This window comes from Oncorhynchus nerka, linkage group LG15 (genome assembly GCF_034236695.1).
Source record: "Oncorhynchus nerka isolate Pitt River linkage group LG15, Oner_Uvic_2.0, whole genome shotgun sequence".
Taxonomy (NCBI): Eukaryota; Metazoa; Chordata; class Actinopteri; order Salmoniformes; family Salmonidae; genus Oncorhynchus; species Oncorhynchus nerka.
The window spans coordinates 80079672-80107185 of NC_088410.1; the positions used below are offsets into that span (position 1 = coordinate 80079672).

General features: G+C 45.0%; 1 protein-coding gene across 2 annotated transcripts in view; it reads left to right on the forward strand.

Moving 5' to 3' along the window:
• Positions 1-27514, forward strand: part of LOC115143363 (protein NDRG3-like) — a 55408-nt gene that overhangs the window by 1158 nt on the left and 26736 nt on the right. For both annotated transcript variants that reach the window (XM_029683709.2, XM_029683710.2), the window contains exons 2-3: positions 13448-13531; positions 16397-16429. In XM_029683709.2, the coding sequence (XP_029539569.1) occupies positions 13475-13531; positions 16397-16429 (90 nt within the window). In that variant the 5' untranslated portion in view covers positions 13448-13474. The remainder of the gene's footprint in view (positions 1-13447; positions 13532-16396; positions 16430-27514) is intronic.

Sequence of the window (27514 nt, forward strand, 5' to 3'; positions counted from 1 at the left end):
GTCCATCATGGTTAATTATCACTGTAAAAAGTCATGCCTAACTGGTTGGAGTGTTTACAAGTTGTTGATTAGCCATTGTCCATGCTGAGAAGTTGTTTAGAAGGAGACCAATGTATTGGGCTTTTCTCCTACTTATACTACACCTGAGACCATGTTGTACAGGTAAACACCACAGGTATACACACACACAAATGAGATTCCTGACTACCCCATTCCCATAAGTGAGGAGTTTGGTGAATGGAGAGACGTGAGACTTTTGACGGAGTTAGAAAGATGAATGTCAGGGAATACTGGCCACAGGGGAGATGAAATATTTAATTAAGCTGTGCTGGCTGTCAGCCAGTCTGTTAGGTTCAATCTATCACCTCAGCTTGTCTGTCTGTCTGTCATGGCTAGAGGGCAAAACAAAGCCCTGTAAACCATGGCAACGAGAGGAGTCATGCGTCTTCAACGTCTGACGTTTTCACACCTCCAGGAACACATCCATGTCTTACTCTCAGGCTGTTGACATTTCTGATAGTGAGTTTTCTAGTAGTGAAGCCCCTGGCCTAGAGTATCAGACAACTTCACTGATTGTAGTTGTTTTCTCACTCTCTGGTCAGTATAGTTATGTGCTACTGTATCTATATACCCTTATCTAAATGTGCTGTGTTTGTTTGACACATGCACAAATTCACCTATTTCCCCTCAAGCAAAGCAGTGATGTGTCTCTAGTTTCTGTAGTCGAACAGTGTGGATGTAATTCAAGCTTTGCAAGTCCCAGCAGTCCGTAGCGGTACCTGCTTTGCGCAGCAGGTTATCTGCTAAGTGGAACTATCAGAGGAAAGAGCTGATGCACATGTTCCTGTCCTGTGGCAGTGCCTATATATCTCTTTTTCACAACCTGGGGCTATGCTATACTTATATGGTCAGTCTTGTTACATTGTAATAACACTAATAGACTAGGTAGGCCTATGTACTATCTCCTAACACACAATACCGAGGTGATTGGTGTGTATAGTCTGTGCTGGACATTGTAAACCTCTCTAAGCCCCTGTACAGTCTCCTCATGGTCATATGAAGCTCCTGTGGTATCCTTTCCTCACATTTGTCGGTAATGCTAATCTCTTGGATCAGACCTTTGGGAGCTGTCTCTCTCTGTTCTTTATCAGCATCAGCAGCAGCAGGTGGTGAGGGAGGGAGAGAGAGAAAAGGGAGAGAATGAGCGCAGGTGGCCGGCTTGTTGATCCAGGAAGATGGAGTGATTCCAAGCTGGACCTCTGGATACCCTGTGCTGTTCTTCACTGCTGCCTGGGTACACACACACCTGGATACCCTGTGCTATCCTCCACTGCTGCCTGACACACACACACACACACACACACACCTCTGGATACCCTGTGCTGTCCTTCACTGCTGCCTGAGACACACACACACACACCTCTGGATACCCTGTGTTGTCCTTCACTGCTGCCTGACACACACACACACACCTCTGGATACCCTGTGCTGTCCTTCACTGCTGCCTGAGACACACACACACCTCTGGATACCCTGTGATGTCCTTCACTGCTGCCTGAGACACACACACACCTCTGGATACCCTGTGATGTCCTTCACTGCTGCCTGAGACACACACACACCTCTGGATACCCTGTGATGTCCTTCACTGCTGCCTGAGACACACACACACCTCTGGATACCCTGTGCTGTCCTTTACTGCTGCCTGGGACACACACACACCTCTGGATACCCTGTGCTGTCCTTTACTGCTGCCTGAGACACACACACACCTCTGGATACCCTGTGCTGTCCTTCACTGCTGCCTGAGACACACATACACCTCTGGATACCCTGTGATGTCCTTCACTGCTGCCTGGGACACACACACACCTCTGGATACCCTGTGGTGTCCTTCACTGCTGCCTGGGACACACACACACCTCTGGATACCCTGTGCTGTCCTTCACTGCTGCATGGGACACACACCTCTGGATACCCTGTGCTGTCCTTCACTGCTGCCTGAGACACAAACACACCTCTGGATACCCTGTGCTGTCCTTCACTGCTGCCTGGGACGCACACACACCCCTGGATACCCTGTGCTGTCCTTCACTGCTGCCTGGGACACACACACACCTCTGGATACCCTGTGCTGTCCTTCACTGCTGCCTGGGACACACACACACCTCTGGATACCCTGTGCTGTCCTTCACTGCTGCCTGGGACACACACACACCTCTGGATACCCTGTGCTGTCCTTCACTGCTGCCTGGGACGCACACACACCTCTGGATACCCTGTGCTGTTCTTCACTGCTGCCTGGGACACACACACATCTCTGCTACAGTAAAAAGAAACATCAGCTCTGGAGCCAGAAATGTAGTCTAGTAACATGACCACAGAGACTTACTCAGTCGACATCCAGCTGTCTCTACACAGTTGGATATTCTCAACAAGCTTTAAGTTGCTGTGAGAGTGTCCAGTGACTGAACTTAAAAACTCTGATCGATTCAGGTTTTAATGTCACATGCACAAGTACAGTGAAATGCCTTTCTTGCAAACTCAAAGGCCTATGGACTGGACAGTAATTAATGGATGTTTACTATTCGTTCTTTGTCCTCTGTTAATGGAAAGACTGCAGTTCTGCTGTGTTTACCTTTGGTTATAGATTTCTGATGTTTCTAATGTTCTGTAGCTAAAGCACCTCTTGTGAGGGCTTTGCTGGTCTGTGCTCTGTTCCACAAAACATTTCACAGACAGGTCAATGCTTGTGGTCAGGCTCCTCCCATGCATTAGTAACCACCACAGGAGGTTGGTGGCACCTTAATTGGGGAGGACGGGCTCGTGGTAATAGATGGAGCGGAATGGTTTTAAATACATCAAACACATGTTTCCAGGTGTTTGATGCCATTTCATTCGCTCCATTCCAGCCATTATTATGAGCTGTCCTCCCCTCAGCAGCCTCCTGTGATAACCACTACACACTCAGCCTTCAGAGGAGGGAGTCAAACGATGGAATGTCTCAGATAAGGTAAAGAGTATAAGGATCTTATCCTTGGATGTTTTAACAGGTCCAGAAAATGAAATACCCTACCAGTTGTAATTGCAGCGAAGCAAATTGACAATATGACGCCCCAGTAAATTGAATCCCTCCAAGGGCTGTGTTTCTGTGAGTGTAGTTAAATGGAGAGTGAGAGGAACATGACAAACAAACATCAAACACTCATTTACTGAGTGAATAGCACTCAGGGAGATTGGGCCTGTGTTTAATTGTGCGGCTCCCTGGTGAGTCGTGACCCTGCTGTTTGTGGAGTGTTTGTAGTGTACAGAAGAGATATGTGTGTATAGTGTACAGGATATATCTGTTTTTGTAGTGTACAAAAGAGATATGTGTGTATAGTGTACAGGATAGATCGGTGTGTGTAGTGTACAGGATATATCTGTTTTTGTAGTGTACAAAAGAGATATGTGTGTATAGTGTTCAGGATAGATCGGTGTGTGTAGTGTACAGGATATATCTGTGCTTGTAGTGTACAGGATAGATCGGTGTGTGTAGTGTACAGGATAGATCGGTGTGTGTAGTGTACAGGATAGATCGGTGTGTGTAGTGTACAGGATAGATCGGTGTGTGTAGTGTACAGGATATATCTGTGCTTGTAGTGTACAGGATAGATCGGTGTGTGTAGTGTACAGGATATATCTGTGTTTGTAGTGTACAGAAGAGATATGTGTGTATAGTGTATAGGATATATCTGTGTTTGTAGTGTATAGGAAAGATCTGTGTGTGTAGTGTACAGGATATATTTGTGTGTATAGTGTACAGGATAGATGTGTGTGTAATGTACAGGATAGATCCATGTTTGTAGTGTACAGGATATATCTGTGTTTGTAGTGTATAGGAAAGATCTGTGTGTATAGTGTACAGGATAGATATGTGTGTATAGTGTACAGGATAGATATGTGTGTATAGTGTACAGGATAGATATGTGTGTATAGTGTACAGGATAGATATGTGTGTGTAATGTACAGGATAGATCCATGTTTGTAGTGTACAGGATATATCTGTGTTTGTAGTGTATAGGAAAGATCTGTGTGTGTAGTGTACAGGATATATTTGTGTGTATAGTGTACAGGATAGATCCATGTTTGTAGTGTACAGGATATATTTGTGTGTATAGTGTACAGGATAGATGTGTGTGTAATGTACAGGATAGATCCATGTTTGTAGTGTACAGGATATATTTGTGTGTATAGTGTACAGGATAGATGTGTGTGTAATGTACAGGATAGATCCATGTTTGTAGTGTACAGGATATATCTGTGTTTGTAGTGTACAGGATAGATATGTGTGTGTAATGTACAGGATAGATCCATGTTTGTAGTGTACAGGATATATCTGTGTTTGTAGTGTACAGGATATATCTGTGTGTATAGTGTACAGGATAGATATGTGTGTGTAATGTACAGGATAGATCCATGTTTGTAGTGTACAGGATATATCTGTGTTTGTAGTGTACAGGATATATCTGTGTGTATAGTGTACAGGATAGATATGTGTGTGTATAGTGTACAGGATAGATATGTGTGTGTAATGTACAGGATAGATCCATGTTTGTAGTGTACAGGATATATCTGTGTTTGTAGTGTACAGGATATATCTGTGCTACAGAATGCAGGAATCTGATTCAGAGCTTGCATTCTTATCTCACTGTATATTTTTAGTTCCTGTACTTTGTCTTTATTTATCTCTACGTTATCCCTATCCATCTAGCCTATCTGAATGGTCAGCTTTCGGGCTCTGATCCCATAATACTAAGGGCAGTTTTTACACTGTTGAGCCCTACTGTGGTTGCTAAGCTGTTTGGGTTGGTCTGATGAGTGGTTTTATGTAAATGTCCATGAAAAGGTCATCATGCCTTCACCAGCAGTGCTGCGTAGAGGGGTCGACAGCCCCCTGTGGTTGTCAAGGACACAGCCATCCTCCCTGGCGACCAGGAGAGGAGAGATGGTGCCAGTGGTTTTCTGAGAGGGTCCACCTCTGTCTCTCTCTGGGAGATTAGGTTGTCCTGATCTGGCTGTGTGTGATGGCTCTGTCAGGAGAAAGCCTTGCTTGGTTAGACCAACAGGCTACTCACCACAGATCCATACAGTTCTACAGACTGACCTAGAACCAACCTACCTGCCATCCACATAGATACTTTCATAAGTCGGTGTTAAATAAAGAAAACTACCTAGGTTTTTAATCAAATCATCTAACAGAGAGAATTTGTGTGTGGCAGTGTCTTGGTTATCTCTGAGTGTGAACCTTGCTGTTGTCACACTAACATGTACCGATGGCCTTGGGGTTCTGTCATCCGTCTCTGGGCCAGTGTTATGTCCTGTAGTGTAGACACATTAGAGCCCTGTATACCTGTTATCTGGAGTTAGGCTCACTGTCACTGTGACTCAACTCTGGTGTGAACCCCTGACTCAGCTGCTCTTTCTCTCTCTACAGTACCTCTCTCTCTACCCCTCTTTTTACCTCTATCTCTCTTTACCCCGTCCTCTGCCCTGCCTATCCACTCCACCTCTCCACTCCCATCTGCACGAGTAAGCAGTGCTAGGAATCCCCTACAGACAGTCCCCACCAGCTCCCGGGCAGGGCAGCCAGCAAGCAGAGCTGAGTGGACTGGAGCCAACAGGCAGAGGCAGGCAGGTACTCTATTAGCAGCACTGAGAACCATCAGCCTATTTTTAGCAGGAGTAGCGCTGGTAGCGACCAGGCCCATGTTATAGCTTGCAGTAGATTTTTTGGGAGTCATCCATCTATTGTCATTCCGCTCAGTAGTATGTTTTTTTGAGTTGCTCCTATGCCTTTTGTGAGGGCCGTGTTGGGTCGTAGCGATAATGCATACACGTTGCTATTGTCAGAATAGGAGGGCAGAGTGTCCATTCTCTAATTAATCTTACTTTAGAATGTTAGAGACACCTCACCATTTTTTAGCTGGTAGAAAACAGGCTATTTTGAATAGGTAGAAGTTAACCAGTGTTCTCTTTCCATCTGTGGATATAACATAATGTGGTGTGAACATACATGTATTGCATTTTTCACCGCTAGTGTTGAGTCAGTGGTTCAGTGCAATCTTCATGCTGTATAATCAACCCCCCCTTGATGTATCATTGCTTTCTGTGTCCTCAAAGAGAGGGAGAGCAATAGACACAAGCGCTTCGAACAGTCAAATCACATCACCCAAAAAGTGCATGGAGTGTAGTGCTCAGAACACCACATGACTTATACATGAACCCCAAAATAGAGCTTGCTGAGTCGGAGAGGCTGAGGATGTAGGCTACACACTGGAAACATGGGAAACTTACTCAAACAATCAGCTCTCATAGACCATCATGTCACGATGATGCCTTATTTATGGTTTATACATATGCTTCCCTGTTGGACTTAATGTTTAAATTGACTTATCCCGTTTGTTAGTTTTAGTGAAACAATAGTGGCACCACTTTGTGGACAAAATACACTGCAGGTTTTTGGCTTTATTTATAGTAAATCTAGCATCCAGTTTTTCTCCGAATTTTGGACAAATAATACATTCTGGGAATCAATGTACTTCTTGGAGCAGGACACAATTACTTTGTGTGTGTGTGTGTGTGTGTGTGTGTGTGTGTGTGTGTGTGTGTGTGTGTGTGTTTGTTTGTTTGTTTTGGACTAAACAAACAAACAGCCCAAACTGTCATTCTGTTACCAAACGTTGCATCTGTACTGTTCTTCAAGTAAATGTGTTTTATTATAATTTTCAGTGGAAATTGTTAAAAATAGTACTTATGCATAACTTTGCAATCATTGGTTTGAGTCTCAGTGTCACTCTGTTACTGTGGAATTGCCCTGATGCCTACAGATATGAGGTCAGTGTTACTGTGGAATTGCCCTGATGCCTACAGATATGAGGTCAGTGTCACTCTGTTACTGTGGAATTGCCCTGATGCCTACAGATATGAGGTCAGTGTCACTCTGTTACTGTGGAATTGCCCTGATGCCTACAGATATGAGGTCTTAAATCAATATGGGAAATGCCTTTTTTAATCTCACAAGACCATTGGCAGATAAAGTGCCCTCTGAGAGTAGCAGTAGATGTGCTGAAAGAGAGAGACTTGACAGCATGTTACACTGGTGTGTGTGTGTGCACGTGTGCGTGCACTTGAATGTGTGTGGTTATGTGGATGTTTGTTTGTGGATGTGACAGTCCTGAGTTTAGAGGGGCTTCCCCTCTCAGATCAGTGACTACTGTGTGCCAGTAAGGGCTCTGATAATGATCTGAGCCTCTCTCTCACACAGACACACACACCAGTGACTGGAGCAGGGTTTCCTCTGTGTGTAACAAATTCTGTAACAAACAGAATTGGCAAAGAACACACATTTCTTTCCACAAGGCCGTGTGATGAGCCCCACCTTCTTGGCGACAGGTAGCCTAGTGATTACCGGATCGAAAAGTTGCTGGATCGAATCCCAAGCTATCAGTCTGTCAGTCTGCCCCTGAGCAAGGCAGTTGTTTTATTTTACCTTTATTTAACTAGGCAAGTCAGTTAAGAACAAATTATTATTTACAATTACATCCTAGGAACAATGGGTTTAACTGCCTTGTTCTGCCTTGTTCAGGGGCAGAACAACAGATTTTTACCTTGTCAGCTCAGGGATTTGATCTTGCAACCTTTCAGTTACTAGTCCAACGCTCTAATCACTAGGCTACCTACCACCCCAACAGTTAACCCACTGTTCCCCGGGCACCGATGACGTGGATGTCGATCAAGGCAGCCTGCCGCACCTCTCTGATTCAGTAGGGTTGGGTTAAATGCAGGAGACACATTTCAGTTGTACATTTATTTTCCTCTTTTTTTTCAACAAATACAGTGGGGCAAAAAAGTATTTAGTCAGCCACCAAATTGTGTAAGTTCTCCCACTTAAAAAGATGAGAGAGGCCTGTAATTTTCATCATAGGTACACTTCAAATATGACAGATAAAATGAGAAAAAAAATCCAGAAAATCACATTGTAGGATTTTTAATGAATTTATTTGCAAATTATGGCGGAAAATAAGTACCACCTGTATATAGCTTCGCTATTGTTATTTTACTGCTGCTCTTTAATTATTTGTGACTTTTATTTATTTTATTTTTTATTTTATTTTCTTAAAACCGCATTGTTGGTTAAGGGCTTGTAAGTAAGCATTTCACTGTAGGGTCTTCACCTGTTGTATTCAGCGCATGTGACAAATACAATTTAATTAGATTTGATTTGAAATGAGAGGCAGAGAGATAAGAGACAGATACTGATATTGAGTAAGAAGGAGGAGACTCCACAAGGTCATGTCCCTCCGCCCCTTTACGACCTCCCTATCAAAGTCCTAATCTAGTACCAGATAGAGAGAGGGGGGGGTGGAGGGGTGGCTCTTAACATTCATCAACTGTCTGTATAGAACCAGGGAATTATTGCCAGTCTTTTGAGTAATGCTTATAGGAGGGCCAGGAAATTAAGTCTGTGTGTGAGATTGTGGTTGTGTTTTTCAATATGATTATGAGTTAATTATATTAATGGATTATGTATTTGGATTAATGGATTATGTATTTGGCTGCTAATCCTTCAACGATCCAGGAAAGTCCATTTAAATGGTCACCTCAATAATTCCCTGCTGTCACCTGAATGAACACATGGTTATGCTACTACACACACTGCTTGTGAATAAGAATTGTGAATTCTAAATGTGTGAATGATGTGTGTGTTGATTCTAGATTGAATACTTTGGCAAAGGTGTGTGTGTGTGTGAGTGCTTTTCAGTTGAAGTCTATGGTTTTTGAACCGACCCTGTGTTGGGAGGTTGCGTGTGCACTATGACAAAGGAGAGATTTAGTTTGCTTGTATCAATAGGCCTCAGTGCAGTAACAAGAGAGAGTTGGGCCCCAGGAGAACATACTGGGAAAGGAGTAGAGTAATTAAGGCTGGAGCACTAGGAGCTTGCAGCCTCTCAGGCCTGGGTGCTCCTGCTTCACAGGAATCTCCTGGGGTGATGGTAGGGAGGGAGGGAGGGAGGGAGAGAGAGAGAATCTTCTCCCAGTTCTGTTGCTCTGTCTGTCCGACTTGTCTCTCCCCCTCCGGCCAGAACAGAGCAGAGGGATTGGATCAGAACGGAACAGAGCGGAGGAATTGGATCAGGACAGAGCAGAGGGATTGGATCAGAACAGTTCAGAGGGATTGGATCATAACAGAGCAGAGGGATTGGATCAGAACGTAAGACTAACACTATAGTTGTGTTGTTAATCCCCTGACAGGAAGTGAAAGGGAAAAATGTCAAATGGAGAGATTTTCCCTCTAATTCTCTTACCAAACGAATGGCCTGGGTTAGAGTGCTAGGAATAATCTGGAACTGAGCCCGACACAGTCACAGAATTATACTCTGGGGCGGATTATACACAGACTAAGCGCTGTAAACAGTGTGTCTGAGGGGGTGGGGGCAGCGATGTGGAGCAGCCAGGGCAGACGTTTCTATTCAGATGTTCCACAGACCAGTTAGTTGTTCCTTTCAGATGGTTGCCATAACAGCACCATTGAGTCACATAAAGGAAAGCAGGCCTGGGATCTGTTCTCACTGGTTGGCTGGGAGGGAGGCGGGAGCTTCTAAGGAATTTGTCTTGCCCTGTTTTCCTTGTGTTTTTGTGTATGCCTGACTACTTACCCCAAAGCATCTCCCCCCACACAGAGGTTCCTCTGTTCTTTAATTGGGACTGTGTCATCAAAGTTATTTGACCCAAAGATAAAAGGGACAGCCACACAACAGACAGTCCCTCTATTTCAGCTTGTTGTCAGGGCCCTGCTCTCACAGCAGATCCATCAGCCTGTCATAGGTGACATTAAGGTAAGTCAAATCAGTGTCACCATGGCAACATACAGGTAGGTTAACTCAAGCCACCATGGTGACATTTGGTAGGTCAAATCAGGGTCACCATGCCAACTTCTATAGGTTACCCTAGGCCTAGGGTTTCCATGGCGATGTCTTGGTAGGTAGAAATAAGGTCACCATAGCAACATTTGCCATTTAAGGAGGGCTACCTCAGGGTCAGCATCACGACTCTCAGGAAACTGTAATCCATAATAGGAGCCTCTCCCAGAATGCACTGCTCTCCAAGGTGAGATGGAGATAGATGGATGGAGAGGGGGGTGAGGCAGGGTGATGAGGCAGGAGGATGAGGCAGGGGGATAAGGCAGGAGGATAAGGCAGGAGGATGAGGCAGGGGGAGGAGTGTGAATGTGTCCTCTCAATCCATCATTCAGCACCGGCTGCTGACAAGGTGGCTACAGGACTCCCTTGTGTGTGTGTGTCTCAGTACTACGCTAAAGCTAATAACACCTCTCATACTATGACCTCCAGCCCAGGTCAGAGGGCAGGGCATTGTTGGTGGGTTGTCCATTAGACCAGTGTAGTTTCACAAACAGGATGGAAGACTGGGAACAGGAGAATACACATTCAGACATTTTAAAATAGGACTATTTTGTCTGTTTAATTCTGTGGTGACTTTCGTGACTCGTGGTTTTCCTCGGACATGATCTTCGGGGATGTTTTTCCTAGTGCTCGGTTCTCAGTCACTGTGGTGCAGTGTAGCGTGGTGTAAGAGGCACTACAGGAGCAACCTGCTGAGCGCTAAATTGACCAGGGGAACTGTGCGTGTGCGTGTGCATGTGTGTTTAAGTGTGTGTATAGGTCTTCATAAACAAGACAGTTAAGAGACATACTGTATTTAGAATATCCATAATGCACCACCAGTCAGACTTTACAGACAATTAGGTCACATATGCACCTCATTGTACTGTGTCAGCTGTTTCCAGAATTTCCCCTTCCCCCATACTATATATTCATCCACGCACATAGCATGTTCTGAGCATTGTCTGATGTCAGATGTATTTAACCAAATGTGACCATCTCTAATGGATTCCCAGTCAAATATGTTCCCCCACAGCAAAGCAAACACTTTCCCTGTCTATCCATCTGGCCTCTGGGCCAGAGTTTCCCAAACTCGTTCCTGGGTTCCCCCCTTGGTGCACGTTTCGTTTTTTGCCCTAACACTACACAGCTAATTCAAATAACCAACTCATCATTAAGCTTTGATTATTTTAAACAGCTGTGTAGTGCTATGGCAAACAAAACTAGACATGGAGGTGGGGGGCAGGACTGAGTCTGGGAAACCCTGGCCTAGGCTTTCTCCTTCAACTCTCATTGTCTGGATAATGTGTATCTGAATGACTGGATCTGAAGTGTCCTACATGTCACTGTGGATGAATGAGGCCACAGGGAAGAAGTTATCATTGGTAAAACCAGATAATGCAGCGTCTCTCCCCAGACCTGCACTGCCCCAATCTGTTTCTCCCATTACAGCCTCTATATGTTCCCTTTGTCTCTCATTTGTCCCAAGGCGCTCCTGTCTTAGAATAAACATCACTGGCTTTGTCTCTATGGCAACCACAGCACACACCGTACAATGGAATGTGAGTCTGTTGGAGACCTGGTGTTATTATAGTTGGAACAGGGTCGGGCCATAGGAAATGTACAATACAATCTTACACTACAATATAGAACAATGAAATACAATTCAGTACTGTACAATACAATACAGGACAATACAATACAACTTCATATTGTAGGATAGCTTTTAGGAACTGTCTGTCTGTCATTTGGGTATAAGTCTACCCTGACCCTTCCCGATTGCAGTTGGCCTTTGCTACCGGCCCACTTTCTGCGTCAGCCCGAGGAAGTGTTGGAATGACACAGCCAATACGCTGAATCTGCTCAAGCATGCAGGATATTTGTTTTTCCTTTTTCTCGCTCCTTGTCTAAATATTTTTTGGTTCCTTTGGCCCGTATTTGTCAGCAGCATTGCTGGGCATATTTTCATCATACTAACTACTTCTGACGATTGATGTGCAGGCATAGGTTATGGTTTTGATGGTATGTCCAGTCTGTTCCAGGAAGGTAGTAATGTCTTGCCACAGGGCTATATTATATTTCACTCATCAGATGGAGGCTATGCACACGGGTGAGACACCATAGCAGGTCTGAGAGCACCCTAATGGTTCCTTCTGACTCAAACTGGGATGATGTCATCTGTGGAGTGGAGCTGTTCTGGTTGGTTGAGTTCCAGGCTATTCAAGCACATCACCAGCCTACTCTGAAGGTTATATGTTCAGCTCAAGGTTGTTAGAGAGAGGTGGGCCCTGACACAGGAAGTGATTATAGTACTGGAACTCCCATTGGCTGTTGTCAGTCCAATAGCCATGCCCTTTTCTATTGTAGACCAGCCTTCACTGTATTTGTACTGTTACTTTTTAGAGCGATTTTCAATGAATTGTCGAGCTTGTTAATATATACTAATAAATGCAAGTGAGAGACAATTACACTATGAGAAGTTTTATTTTATTATACATGTTGTTAGAAGCATTGACCTAGGCCTGTCTCTTTAGATTCTATCCCCTGTTATCCCCTCAGTCACATGATCTTCTCTCAGAGAGCCAGGTAACAGAACACCGTTCACTGTCCTCACCTTGAGCAAGCGGGGCTGAGGTAAAAGGGAGGCGCTGGCGGGGTGATTGTGTGCCGCTTGGGTGTAGTCTCTCTGTGTAATTATTTTCCTCAAAGGGAAAACAAATGAGGAGGGATTTGTGTGGTGTCCCTGCCTGCCTGCCCCCCTGCCTTACTGCTGCCTGGTCCTTAGGTGTACGCTATGTAAGGCTGGGATGACCTTTCACAGAGCAAACAGAGAGGGAGAATGCCCCTCAATCCTTCAACCCTTCAGCTTCATCCTCATCACATGCGTGTCACGGCGATACCCCTCAGGTCTGTGTATGAGGGTCTCAGGGGAGGAATGACAGGGCCAGGTGGGCCAGGGCCACAGCACGACACATTGCCTACTTCTCTCATCCAATACAAATAGATCAATCAGCCTGATGTGTTGTTACTAACCACTCCCATATTAACTAATAGCGTGAAGCTGACATGAATCTGAACAACTTATTGACGCAGCAGGGGTCTCTCAGATCACTGTTATGACAGCGGAGTCAATCACCACCTTCCGGAGACACCTGAAACCCCACCTCTTTAAGGAATACCTAGGATAGGATAAAGTAATCCTTCTCTCCCCCCCCCCCCCCCCCCCTTAAAAGACCTAGATGCACTATTGTAAAGTGGCTGTTCCACTGGATGTCATAAGGTGAAAGCACCAATTTGTAAGTCGCTCTGGATAAGAGCGTCTGCTAAATGACTTAAATGTTAATGTTAAATGTTATGTTCTCTGTGTGTGTGAATAGGCAAATAATAAGAGTCTTTGTATGATAGTATGTGCTATAATTGTGTAGCTCTCATTTCTGAAAGTATGTTATGTGTGGCTTACATAGGATCATTTATTGTCTTCTTCTCTCTCTCTGTCTTCCTCTCAGTGTTGAGTAGAGTGACCAGACAGGAAGATGGATGAGCTACAGGATGTGCAGCTGACTGAGATCAAGCCCTTGCTGACCAATAAGGTGAGAGTATGAGATGACCACCTGCGAGGAAGAGTCACACATACACATGCCTATACACTGAGTATACCAAACATTAGGAATACCTTCCTAATATTGAGTTGCGTTCGTCGGGGCATGGACTCTACAAGGTGTCAAGAGCGTTCTACAGGGATGCTGGCCCATGTTGACTCCAATGCTTCCCACAATTGTGTCAAGTTGGCTGGATGTCCTTTGGGTGGTGGGCCATTCTTGATACACATGGGAAACGCTTGAGTGTGAAAAAATCCAGCAGTGTTGCAGTTCTTGACACTAACCGGTACGCCTGGCACCTACTACCATACACTGTTCAAAGGCACTTAAATATCTTGTCTTGCCCATTCACCCTCTGAATGGAACACATACACAGTACATGTCTCAATTGTCGCAAGGCTTAAAAATCCTTCTTTAACTTGTCTCCTCCCCTTTATCTACACTGATGGAAGTGGATTTAACAATTGACATCAATAAGGGATCATAGCTTTCACCTGGTCAGTCTATATCATGGAAAGAACAGGTGTTCTTAATGTTTTGTAGACTCATGTTTGGAGACTTATTCAATCTTATCCATCGTGAACAGTGCTTTCCTCCCCACTCCAGAACTCTGTTCATCAAAGTGAATTATTTATAATCCCTGCTTCACTGTAGTGAGGGAAGAGAAAAGACTCGAGAAAATAGAGGAATAAGAGTCAATAGAAGAAAAATCAAGGGATGGAGTTAGGCTCAAGAGAGAGATGCAGAGAAATGGAGAGAGAGAGTAGGCAGATGAAGCTTGAAAGCAAGAGGGAGGGGAGGAAAAAGGGAAATATCAAAGGGGAACCTTGCAGAAATGCATATTTTTTTTGCTTGAAAGATTCAGATGAGAGAGAGAAAAATTACTCCAGCAGATCAAAGCTTTCTTCCCACCGTTCCTCAAGGACCTCCAGCATCGAGGAGAGGATGAGCTCCCAGCCTGCCTTGGGTTGGGGCAAGTAGAAGGAAGTCAGCCCATCTGTGTAAATTGACCCGTTTTATATTCAGAGGGAACTATTCTGTTCCAGACAGTTCCAGGGCGATATTACAGGCAGTTACAGAAGGTTTTCACCAAAAACAAATTTGTCAGGAGAAGTTCAGCCCCCATTCATTTTCAACAAAGTCACGTGGATAAATGTGCAGGGTATTGTGGGAAGGTGAGCGGCAAGAGCCATGTTAGTGGAGTGGTAGAAAAAGTTAAGCTCTGCTCTACTTTATGCAAATGTCAATCAAAGGGAAGCCTTGGAGCGAACCGTTGTCAAGACGAGGCACGGCCTCTGGTCAAAACCCACTGTTCGGCTTTCTCTGCATCACAGGACATGAGTTGATGTATAGGCTGAGGCAGAGGGTATTGTGTCATACATCATGGGCTGAACAGGCCATTCATCACCTGACAGTGGTGCTGGTGAAGTGGGCTGGCTGTGGACAGACAGGTGGATGGAAGACAGCGCCATGAGCTCCTCTGAATGAATGGGTTTATGGCTGACCTCTCACTCCACCTAGTGGCCAGGCCATCTCATTAAGAATCCAACAGACAGGAGCCTGCAGGATAGATGTGAGGACAGACAGACAGTAATGAGTTGACAGGAGAGGCATACAGGTGATAAATAGGATAGCATATTGAGAGTATGTCAATTAAGCAGTGGTGTTTTCTATCCTGAACAAAAATATAAATGCAACATTCAACAATTTCAAAGATTTTACTGTGTTACAATTCATATAAGGAAATCAGTAAATTGATATAAATTCTTTAGGATCTAATCTATGGATTTCACATGACTGGGAATACAGATATGTATCTGTTGGTGCATGGACCATAAAACCAATCAGCATCTCCTTCACATAAAGTTGATGGCTGTTGATTGTGGCCTGTGGAATGTTGTCCTCTTCAATGGCTGTGCGAAGTTGCTGGATATTGCCTGGAACTGGAACACGCTGTCGTACATGTCGATACAGAGCATCCCAAACATGCTCAATGGGTGACATGTTTGGTGAGTATGCAGGCCATAGAAGAACTGGGACATTTTCATCTTCCAGGAATTGTGTACAGATCCTTGCGACAGGGGGCTGTAAATTATCATGCTGAAACATGAGGTGATGGCTGTCGATGAATGGCACGACAACGGGCCTCAGGATCTCGTCACGGTATCTCTGTGCATTTAAATTGCCATCGCTAAAATGCAATTGTGTTCTTTGTCCGTAGCTTATGCCTGCCCATACCATAACCCCACCGCCTCCATGGGGCACTCTGTTCACAACGTTGACATCAGCAAACCGCTCGCCCACATGACACCATACACGTGGTCTGCTGTTGCGAGGCTGGTTGGACATATTGCCAAATTCTCAAAAATTATTTTTGAGGTGACTTATGGTAGAGAAATTAAAATTCAATACTCTGGCAACAGAGTTCCTGCAGTCAGCATGCCAAATGCAAGCTCCCTCAAAACTTGACAAATCTGTGACATTGTGTTGCGTGGCCAAACTGCACATTTTAGAGTGGCCTTTTATTGTCTCAGCACAAGGTGCACCTGTGTAATGATTATGCTGTTTAATCAGCTTCTTGATATGTCATACCTGTCAAGTGGATGGATTATCTTGGCAAAGGATAAATGCTCACTAACAGGGATGTAAAGAAATTTGTGCACAACATTTGAGAGAAATAAACTTTTTGTGCAAATGGAAAGTTTCTGGGATATTTTATTTCACCTCATGAAACATGGGACCAACACTTTAAAAGTTGGGTTTATAGTTTTGTTCACTATAAAATACTGTAGGTGAAAGAATTTCTACCATCCAACACCTCAATAACATATACCATTCTTTTCTCTTTTCTCTCAGAATTCACGTAACTTCCAGGACTTTGACTGCCAGGTGAGTGTCTCCAGTTCTAAATGAAGGGTGTTGATTTGTACTGATCATTTTCAGTGATGTGAAAATGAAGGGCCCAGACACTTGAGCTTTTCAGTAAGGCCATCCTACTGCCACTGTTTGTTTGTGGAGATTGCATGGCCGTGTGCTTGATTTTATACACATTTCAGCAATGGGTGTGGCTGAAATCACCAAATCCACTAATTTGAAGGTGTGTCTACATAATTTTTTATTTTACCTTTATTTAGTTAAGAACAAATTCTTATTTTCAATGACGGTCTAGGAAGAGTAGGTTAACTGCCTTGTTCAGGGGCAGAACAACAGATTTTTACCTTGTCAGCTCTGGGATTCGATCTAGCAACCTTTCGCTTACTCGCCCGATGCTCTAACCACTAGGCTACCTGCCGCCCCTACATACTTTTCCACATGCAGATAGAACTATACAGGGTTATTATTAGTCTACATGCATAGGCTACAGTCAGAAATGGATCTTCATTATTTTTGTATCTGCTGACAGTGGACAGTGGTCTTTGCACAGTGCAAGGTACATGCTTATGAAGGTTGCACTTCAACAGTAAGGTGGATGCTGCCTTTCCCAGGGACTGTAAACAGTTAACTAATGCTGGCTTTCCCAGCCTCCATGCAGTCATGCCTGTTCTCTGCATCACGTCCTGGGCTAAATATAGCTACTGCAGGTAGGATGGTAAACATACTCAGTAGAGCAGGGCTGGTGCTCTTTTCCTCCATGTGGGCTTGTCTGCGCACCCACCCCCCCTTCATGCATACACTCAGACACGTGTATAGGCATTGTCAGACACACAAACACACACTTTCTTCAGACATATTCCTTTTACCACATCCATCGGGACATTGTACCAGCAGAGTTTGCATCTAGCCAGTAAATCCACCAGGATTTGTATAATTATTACAGAGCTTCCATTAGTCATTCTACTGCAGCACTGCTGTGACATCATCACCCAGAGACGGTGTGTGTGGATGTGGATGGGAAGGGACGACAGGGCCCGATGGTGTGGCAGAGGGTATCAGTCTTCATTCTCCACCTGGATGATGCAGTCCCAACCTGAGGATGTTTCTCTTACATCACACTGAGGTAGCCACAATTTATTCATTTTTTTACATTTATTTAGGACAAAACACATCGCGACAAGTGAGACACCACAACACTACATAAAAGAGAGAAGTAAGGCAAAAACATAGCATAGTAGTTGTGTGTCACCCTCCCTTCACACATTCTTATATGTTTACACTCTTGGCAGGAATTCTGAACAAAATGATGGAGCTAGACATGGCTATTCAAAATGTGATGCTAAATGAGTACAGAATCGGGAGACGTGCTCTGGGAGCTGCAGTGGCACTGAGGGGGGAGTAACGGGGTGCTTTGCTCTGTTCAACATAACAATTCAGTCCTCCTTAGATCTAGCAGAGACAATGGTGTGATCCATTTCAGATATATTGTTCTATGTACAGTGAGCTCCAAAAGTATTGGGACAATGACATTTTTTGCTGTTGTTTTGGATCTGTACTCCAGCTCTTTGGATTTGAAATGATACAATGGCTGTGAGGTTAAAGTGCAGACCGCTTTAATTTTCATCCATATCGAGTGAACCGTTTAGAAATTACATCACTTTTTGTACATAGTGAGAAAGTTACAGACGCATAAATATCCTACCCCCAAAAAATGCTAACCTGCCCTGTTGAGAGGTTATCCGTAATCATGGTAGCATCCACATGAATGTAGAAGTGTTTAGAAACATATTCTATTTTTAATAAATAGTAAAAGTGACTCCAAAATTACGCAACACATTATTTACCATTTTAATTTTAATTTTACCTTTATTTAACCAGGCAAGTCAGTTAAGAACACATTCTTATTTTCAATGACGGCCTGGGAACAGTGGGTTAACTGCCTGTTCAGGGGCAGAACGACAGATTTGTACCTTGTGAGCTTGGGGGTTTGAACTCGCAACCTTCCAGTTACTAGTCCAACGCTCTAACCACTAGGCTATCCTGCCGCCCCGGCAGGGTACAAAATCTGAAACACAACCAAAACAAACAGCAAAGCTTAACGTAATCATTGTGTGCTAGGAATATGGGACCAAATACTCAACGTTTAACCACTTTAATACACATAAGTGAATTTGTCCCAATACTTTTTGTCCCCCTAAAATGGGTGGACTATGTACAAAAAGTGTTTTATTTCACCTGATATGAATGAAAATACCCTCAAATTAAAGCTGACAGTCTGCACTTTATGCTCATAGTCATTGTATCAGGTTAAATTACATTCAAAATGCTGGACCACAGAGCCAAAAAAACAGCCCAATCCTTTTGGAACTCACTTTATAAGCTAAAAAACCTGACAACCTCTTAGGCTTGATCTTAGCCTCCTCCAGGAATGCACTGTCCTCTCTCTTCCCCTTCAGTGGGTGGAGCAAATGGCTTCATATGAAATCAAACTGGGATTGCAAGTCATTGGCCCTCTGTGTTCTGCTGATCTCGTTTAGCCCAGGGGAGGGCGCTCTAAGCCTGACTGATGGTGCAGAGCAGAGGCGCTAGACCTTTGTGTCTAAGATGTGCCTGTACAATGCAGAAGGCTAATGTGGTTATTATATTGGTTAATGTAGCTCTGAAGGAGAAGTGGGGAAAACACTGCAATGAGAAGAAGTACATCAGTGTCTTTTTTAAGATGCTATCCCTGTCCTCCACTTTCTCCTCTGTCCGTCCGTCTCCTTGGATGGGGTGGTTGGTGCTGAGACAACAGTGTCTGTATGACTCACAGGGATGGAGAGGTGACAGCTTAGCTATGACACTGTCACTGGCCTGCCTTTGGCAGAGAGACATAGAAACAGTCTCTATGATTGCGTTCTAAGGTGACACTGGAATTAAAACAAACTCTAACGGACTCTAATCAGAAATGTATACCTGAAATAAAATGGTGGTGATTTATCAGTGTGTGTGGAGATAGCAGTCACTTGTGAACAGATTATTGATAATCCAGGTGGGGGGGATTTTTACCAGAGATGCATGCATCATCATTAGACCAGTCAACAGGTGCTTGTACATTGTAAATGTGTCTGTCACGTCCTGACCGTAAGTTCCTTTTGTATGTCTCTGTTTTAGTTTGGTCAGGGCGTGAGTTGGGGTGGGCATTCTATGTTGTGTATTCTAGGTTTTGTATTTCTGTGTTTGGCCTGGTATGGTTCCCAATCAGAGGCAGCTGTCGATCGTTGTCTCTGATTGAGAACCATACTTAGGCAGCCTGTTTTCCCACTATGATTTGTGGGTAGTTGTTTTCTGTGTCTGTGTTTTACCATACAGAACTGTTTCGGTTTTCATTTATTTCTCTTGTTCTTTTTGTATTCAGTGTTCGGTTTTATTTCACTAAAATATGGACACTTACCACGCTGCGCATTGGTCCGATCTTTCCTACTCCTCCTCAGAAGAGGAGGAAAACCGTTACAGAACTACCCACCACCAAAGGACCAAGCAGTGTGGTAACCAGGAGCAGAGGGTTCTGGTCTCCTGGACAGGGGAGGAGATACTGGAAGGCAAGGGACCCTGGGCACAGGCTGGGGAATATCGCCGCCCCAAGGAAGATCTGGAGGCAGCGAGAGCTGAGCGGCGGCGATATGAGGTATGCCGTTTCGGGCCCAGGGTATCCTGCGCCGGCGCTGCGTGCTGTGTCTCCGTGCCGGGCGAATGTGGGCATTGAGCCTAAGGGAGAGGTGCGAGTGGTATGCACAATATCTCCAGTGCTCACCCACAGCCCGGTTCAACCTGTGCCTGCACTCTGGAGGGTCCGGGCTAAAGGGGTTATCCAGCCTGGAGGAGTGGTGCCAAGGCTGCGCACCAGAGCTCCAGTGCTCCCCCACAGCCCGGTCCATCCGGTGCCTCCTCCACGCACCAGGCCTCCTGTAGGTCTCCCCAGCCTGGTGGGTCCTGTGGCAGCCCCACACAACAGGCTGTCTCTCCGTCTCCTCACTCCAGGTTCTCCCGTCTGTCCGGAGCCGCCCGTCTGTCCGGCGCTGCCAGAGTCGCCATTCACTCCGGCGCTGCCTGGAGCCTTACGCCTGTCCGGCGCTGCCGGAGACTCCCGTCTATTCGGGGCCCGCTGCAAGGGTCCCCAGTCCGAGGTCGGCGGCGTGGGTCGCCGCTCCAAAGGCGCCACTTAAGTGGGCCAAGACTATGATGGAGTGGGGTCCACGTCCCGCGCCAGAGCCGCCCCCTTGGACAGATGCCCACCCGGACCCTCCCCTATGGGTTTAGGTTTTGCGGCCGGAGTCCGCACCTTTGGGGGGGGGTCTATAGTTTTTGACGTCAAATGAGTCGTGTTGTTTTTTTGAGGAGGGGAGCGACTCGGGCCATTTGGAAGTCAGAGGGGACGCAGCCATTGGTCAGGGAAGAGGTTGATGAGGGAAGTGAGGAATTGGAGTCGAGCAGGCAGGTTGTTGGGCAACCAGAACTCACTTAGACACAGGATTTCTTCTGGAGAGAGAGGGGAAAAAGAGGTCAAGGCGTAGGGTACGTCTGTGTGAGTGGGACCAGTGGACTCAATAGGCTGATTGAATGAGAAGCGGATGTCGTTTCAAAGTGGTTGGCAAAGTCATCTGCAGAGAGAGAGGAGGGAGGGGGATTAAGGATGAAGGAGAAGGTGGAAAATAGTTTCCTATGGTTAGAGGTAGAAGGTATGACATTTAGAGTGATAGAAAGTAGTGAATACAGAGTAAGAGAAGGTAGAGAGGAGGGAGTGAAAGGATGATAGGTCCCCCTGGAAGTATAGTTTTCCAAAATTTTCACTCAGCCACAGAGAAGGAGGGGAGGGCCGAGCCGGCCTGGAGGAAAGGGGACAGTGCGAGTCATAGGATGTGGAAAGGGAGGAGAGTAGGGTCGAAGACCCAGAATTTGGAGACAGGAGGGAGAAGGATTTAGCGGAGGGGCGAGATGATAGGATAGAAGAGGAAAGAGTAGTGGGAGGGAGAGAGCGAAGATTGCGACAGTGCATGACCATCTGGGTAGGGTAGGAGGAAAGGGAGTCAGAAAAGGAAACAAAGTATTGATCAGAGACCTGGAGGGGGGTTTCAGTGTGATTAGTAGGTGAGCAGCCTCTAGTAAAAATGAGATCAAGTGTTTTTCCTTGGGAGTTGGAGGGGATTGGGAAAGGGAAAGGGTAAGGTCAAAAGAGGTGGGGAAAGAGAGAGTTGTAAAGCAATTCATCGAAGGCAGACATCAGTCCTGTGTCAGGCCAACAGTAAAGCATCCTGAGGCAATTCATGTGTGGGGTTACTTCGCAGCCAAGGGAGTGGGCTCACTCATACTTTTGCCTAAGAACACAGCCATGAATAAAGAATGGTACCAACACATCCTCCGAGAGCAACTTCTCCCAACCATCCAGGAACAGTTTGGTGACGAACAATGCCTTTTCCAGCATGATGGAGCGCCTTGCCATAAGGCAAAAGTGATAACTAAGTGGTTCGGGGAACAAAACATCAATATTTTTGGTCCATGGCCAGGAAACTACCCAGATCTTAATCCCATTGAGAACTTGTGGTCAATCCTCAATAGGCGAGTGGACAAATTAAAACCCACATATTCTGACAAACTCCAAGCATTGGTTATGCATGAATGGGCTGCCATCAGTCAGGGTGTGGCCCAGAAGTTAATTGACAACATGCCAGGGTGGATTGCAGAGGTCTTGAAAAAGAAGGGTCAGAACTGCAAATATTGGCTCTTTTCATCAACTTCATGTTTTTTATTTATTTTATTTCACCTTTATTTAACCAGGTAGGCTAGTTGAGAACAAGTTCTCATTTACAACTGCGACCTGGCCAAGATAAAGCATAGCAGTGTGAACAGGCAGCAACACAGAGTTACACATGGAGTAAACAATAAACAAGTCAATAACACAGTAGAAAAAAGAAAGAAAAATTGTAATTGACATTGTAATTGTCAATAAAAGCCTTTGACACTTATGAAATTCTTGTAAATATACTACAGTATTCCATAGTAACATCTGCCAAAATATTTAAAGACACTGAAGCAGCAAACTTTGTGGAAATTAATATTTGTGTCATTCTCAAACCTTTTGGCCACAACTGTATATACATACGAGATGAGTAATGCAAGAAATGTAAACATTATTAAAGTGGCTAGTGTTCCGTTTATTAAAGTGTCCAGTGATTTCAAGTCTATGTATATAGGCAGCAGCCTCTAATGTACTAGTGATGGCTATTTAACAGTGATGGCCTTGAGATGGAAGCTGTTTTTCAGTCTCTCTGTCCCAGCTTTGATGCACCTGTACTGACCTCACCTTCTGGATGATTGTGGGGTGAACAGGCAGTGGCTTGGGTGGTTGTTGTCCTTGATGATCTTTTTGGCCTTCCTGTGACATCAGGTGCTGTAGGTGTCCTGGAGGGCAGGTAGTTTGCTCACAGTGATGCGTTGGGTAGACCGCACCACCAAGCGGTGATACAGCCTGATAGGATGCTCTCAATTGTGCATCTGTAAAATGTTGTGAGGGTTTGCCAAGCCAAATTTCTTCAGCCTCTTGAAGTTGAAGAGGTGCTGTTGCGCCTTCTTCACCACACTGTCTGTGTGGGTGGACCATTTCAGTTTGTCAGTGATGTGTACGCCGAGGAACTTGAAGCGTTCCACCTTCTCCACTGCGGTCCTATCAATGTGGATAAAGGGATGCTCCCTCTGCTGTTTCCTGAAGTCCACAATCATCTCCTTTGTTTTGTTGACATCGAGTGGTTATTTTCCTGGCCTCACACTCCCAGAGCCCTCACCTCCTCCCTGTAGGCTGTCTCGTCAGTGTTGGTAATCAAGCCTACTACTGTTGTGTCGTCTGCAAACTTGATGATTGAGTTGGAGGCGTGCTTGCCCACACAGTCATGGGTGAACAGGGAGTACAGGAGGGGGCTGAGCATGCATCCTCGTGGGGCCCAAGTGTTGAGGATCAGCGAAGTGGAGGTGTTGTTTCCTACCTTCACCACCTGGGGGCGGCCCGTCAGGAAGTCCTGGACCCAGTTGCACAGGGTGGGGTTCAGACCCAGGGCCTCGAGCTTGATGATGAGCATGGAGGGTACTATGGTGTTGAATGCTGAGCTATAGTCAATGAACAGCATTCTTACATAGGTATTCCTCTTATCCAGGTGGGATAGGGCAGTGTGCAATGTGATGGCGATTGCATCGTCTGTGGATCTATTGAAGTAGTAAGCAAATTGAAGTGGGTCTAGGGTGACATAAGGTAGAGGTGATATGATCCTTGACTAGTCTCTGAAAGCACATCATGATGACAGAAGTAAGTGCTACGGGCCGATAGTAATTTAGTTCAGTTACCTTTGCTTTCTTGGGTACAGGAACAGTGGTGGCCATCTTGAAGCATGTGGAGATAGGGAGAGATTGAATTTGTCCGTAAACACACCAGCTAGCTGGTCTGCTCATGCTCTGAGGACGCGGCTAGGGATGTTGTCTGGGCCGGCAGCCTTGCAAGGGTTAAAACGCTTAAATGTCTTACACACGTTGGCCATGGAGAAGGAGAGCCCACAGTCCTTGGTAGCAGGCCGCGTTGGTGGCACTGTGTTATCCTCAAAGCGGGCGAAGAATGTGTTTAGCTTATCTGGAAGCAAGATGTCGGTGTTCACGATGTGGCTGGTTTTCCTTTTGTAGTACGTGATTGTCTGTAGACCCTGCCACATACGTCTCATGTCTGAGCCGTTTAATTCCGACTCCACTTTGTCTCTATACTGACGTTTTGCCTGTTTGATTGCAGAGGAAATAACTACACTGTTTGTATTCTGCCATATTCCCAGTCACCTTGCCATGGTTAAATGCTGTGGTTCGCACTTTAAGTTTTGCACGAATGCTGCTACCTTTCCACGGTTTCTGGTTAGGGAGGTTTTAATAGTCACAGTGGGTTCAACATCTACTATTCACTTCCTGATAAACACAGTCACCGTGTCAGTATATAGGTTGATGTTATTCTCTGACTCTAACCGGCACATATCCCAGTCCGCATGATCAAAACAATCTTGAATTATGGATTCCAATTGGTCAGACCAGCGTTGTATAGTGCTTAGCACGGGTACTTCCGGTTTAAGTTTCTGCCTATAGGAAGGGAGGAGCAAAATGCAATCGTGGTCAGATTTGCTGAAATGAGGGCTGGGGAGGGCCTTGTATGCATCTCAGAAGTTGGAGGAACAGTGGTCGAGTTTTTTAGCAGTGCGAGTACTACAGTCGATATTCTAGAACTTTGGCACCTTTTCCTCAAATTTGCTTTGTTAAAATCAACAGCTACAATAAATGCAGCCTCAGGATGTGTGGTTTCCAGTTTGCATAAAATCCAGTGAAGTTATTTGAGGGCCGTCGTGGTATTGGCTTAAGGAGGGATATACACGGCCTTGACTAAAACCGAAGAAAATTATCTTGGAAGATAATACGGTCGGCATTTGATTGTGAGGTATTCTCCGTTGGTTGAACAAAAGGACTTGAGTTCCTGTATGTTATCACAATTACACCATGAGTCGTTTATCATGAAACATGAAATCATATAACCGCCCTTCTTCTTCCCGGAGAGATATTTATTCCTGTCTGCGCAATGAACAGAGAACCCTATTGGCTGGACCGACTCAGACAGTATATCCCGAGAGAGCTATGTTTCCGTGAAACAGAGTACATTACAATCCCTAATGTCTCGCTGGAAAGAAGCCCTCGCCCTGAGCTCGTCAACTTTATCATCCAGAGACTGAACATTTGTGAGTAATAAACTCAGAAACGGTGGGTGGTGTGCACGCCTCCTAAGTCAGACTAGAAGACTGTTCCAAGTACCTCTCCTTCACCGGCGTTGTTTTTGGTTGGCTTCTGGAATCGGTTCAATCGATTGGGTGAAGGATGTGCAAACAAAGGATCCGCTTCGGGAAAGTCGTATTCCGGGTTGTAATGCTAGTAGTGCTGGTGAGTTACCGCCACTCTGATATCCAATAATTGTTCCCGGCTGTATGTATTAACACAAACAAAAAAGAAACACACACAAAACAATGTAAGAAATAATACATAAAAAAACAAAATACTGCAAATTTCCTAAGAGCGAGAAGCGAGGCAGTACCAGTCAATAGTTTGGACACCTACTCATTCAAGGGATTTTCTAAATTTTTACTATTTTCTACATTGTAGAATAAAAACGATCAAAACTATGAAATAACACATGGAATCATGTAGTAACCAAAAAAGTGTTAAACAAATAAAAATATATTTTATATTCTTCAAAGTAGCCACCCTTTGCTTTGATGACCGCTTTGCACACTCTTGGCATTCTCTCAACCAGCTTCACCTGGAAAGCTTTTCCAACACTCTTGAAGGAGTTCCCACATATGCTGAGCACTTGTTGGATGCTTTTCCTTCACTCTGCGGTCCAACTCATCCCAAACCATCTCAATTGGGTTGAGGTCGGGTAATTGTGGAGGCCAGGTCATCCGATGCAGCACTCCATCACTCTCCTTCTTGGTCAAATAGTCCTTACACAGCCTGGACGTGTGTTGGGTTATTGTCCTGTTGAAAACAAATGATAGTCCCACTAAGCGCAAACCAGATGAGATGGCATATCACCGCAGAATTCTGTGGTATCCATGCTGGTTAAGTGTGCCTTGAATTCCGAATAAATAACTGACCGTGTGTGTAACCAGCAAAGCACTCCCACACTTCACACCTCCTCCTCCATGCTTCATGGTGAGAACCACACATGCAGGGATCATCTGTTTACATACTCTGCGTCTCACAAACACAAAGCGGTTAGAACTATAAATCTCAAATTTGGACTCCTCAGACCAAAGGACAGATTTCTAATGTCCATTGCTCATGTTTCTTGGCCCAATCAAGTCTCTTCTTCTGATTGGTGTCCTTTAGTTGTTTCATTGCAGCAATTCGACCATGAAGGCCCGATTCACGCTGTCTCTGAACAGTTGATGTTGAGATGTGTCTGTTACTTGAACTCTGTGAAGCATTTATTTGGGCTGCAATTTCTGAGGCTGGTAACTGTAATGAACTTATCCTCTGCAGCAAAGGTAACTCTGAGTCTTCCATTCCTGTGGCGGTCCTCATGAGAGCCAGTTTCATCATAGCGTTTGATGGTTTTTGTGACTGCACTTGAAGAAACGTTCAATGTTCTTGAAATGTTCCGTATTGACTGACCTTCATGTCTTAAAGTAATGATGGACTGTGGTTTCTCTTTGCTTATTTGAGCTGTTCTTGCCATAATATGGACTTGGTCTTTTACCAAATAGAGCTATCTTCTGTATACCACCCCTACCTTGTCACAACACAACTGATTGGCTGAAATGCATTAAGAAGGAAAGTAATTCCACAAATTAACTTTTAACAACACCTGTTAATTGAAATGCATTCCAGGTGACTACCTCATGAAGCTGGTTGAGAGAATGCCAAGCGTGTGCAAAGGGTGGCTATTATGAAGAATCAAAATTCCAAGATGGCGTCGCAGTCGGATATGTGTTTTGTCTTGTCCCGTCCTGTCCCGTGTAAATATAGTTTTCCTCATTTTTTAAAATTGATTTAAATCTCACTTTCCATCTACGGGCTGAATATAGTCTCCTGCAACCCGCCTCACCCAATGTGGTACGGATCTGCTATTTTTATACTTTAGAACCGGAACCCCCATCAGCAGCTAGCCAGCTAACTAGCTACTAGCTAGTAGTCAGTTAGCTACTGCTAGTGGTCTTCACCCCTAACTCGGACACCAGCCAGCCTCAGCTCCGTCAATACCTGCCAGTCTGCACAGCGCGATATCAACCCAAAGCATATCGGACAGCTTTTTCTCTACCACATCTCCGGATTCCTATCGCAAGCTCTGAACCTTTACACCGGATCATTGCTGGCTAGCTGCAATCCAAGTGGCTACTCCCATCTCCCGGCTAGTCGAAGAGGTCCACCGGTTAATTATTGGGCTACAATACCTCTTTTGCTAATTTCCCTGGACCCTTTACTGCCAACACAGAGCCCCGCCAGTCCATCACGACTGGTCTGCCAACGTAATCGTCCGAGGTGGTTTCAACAGGC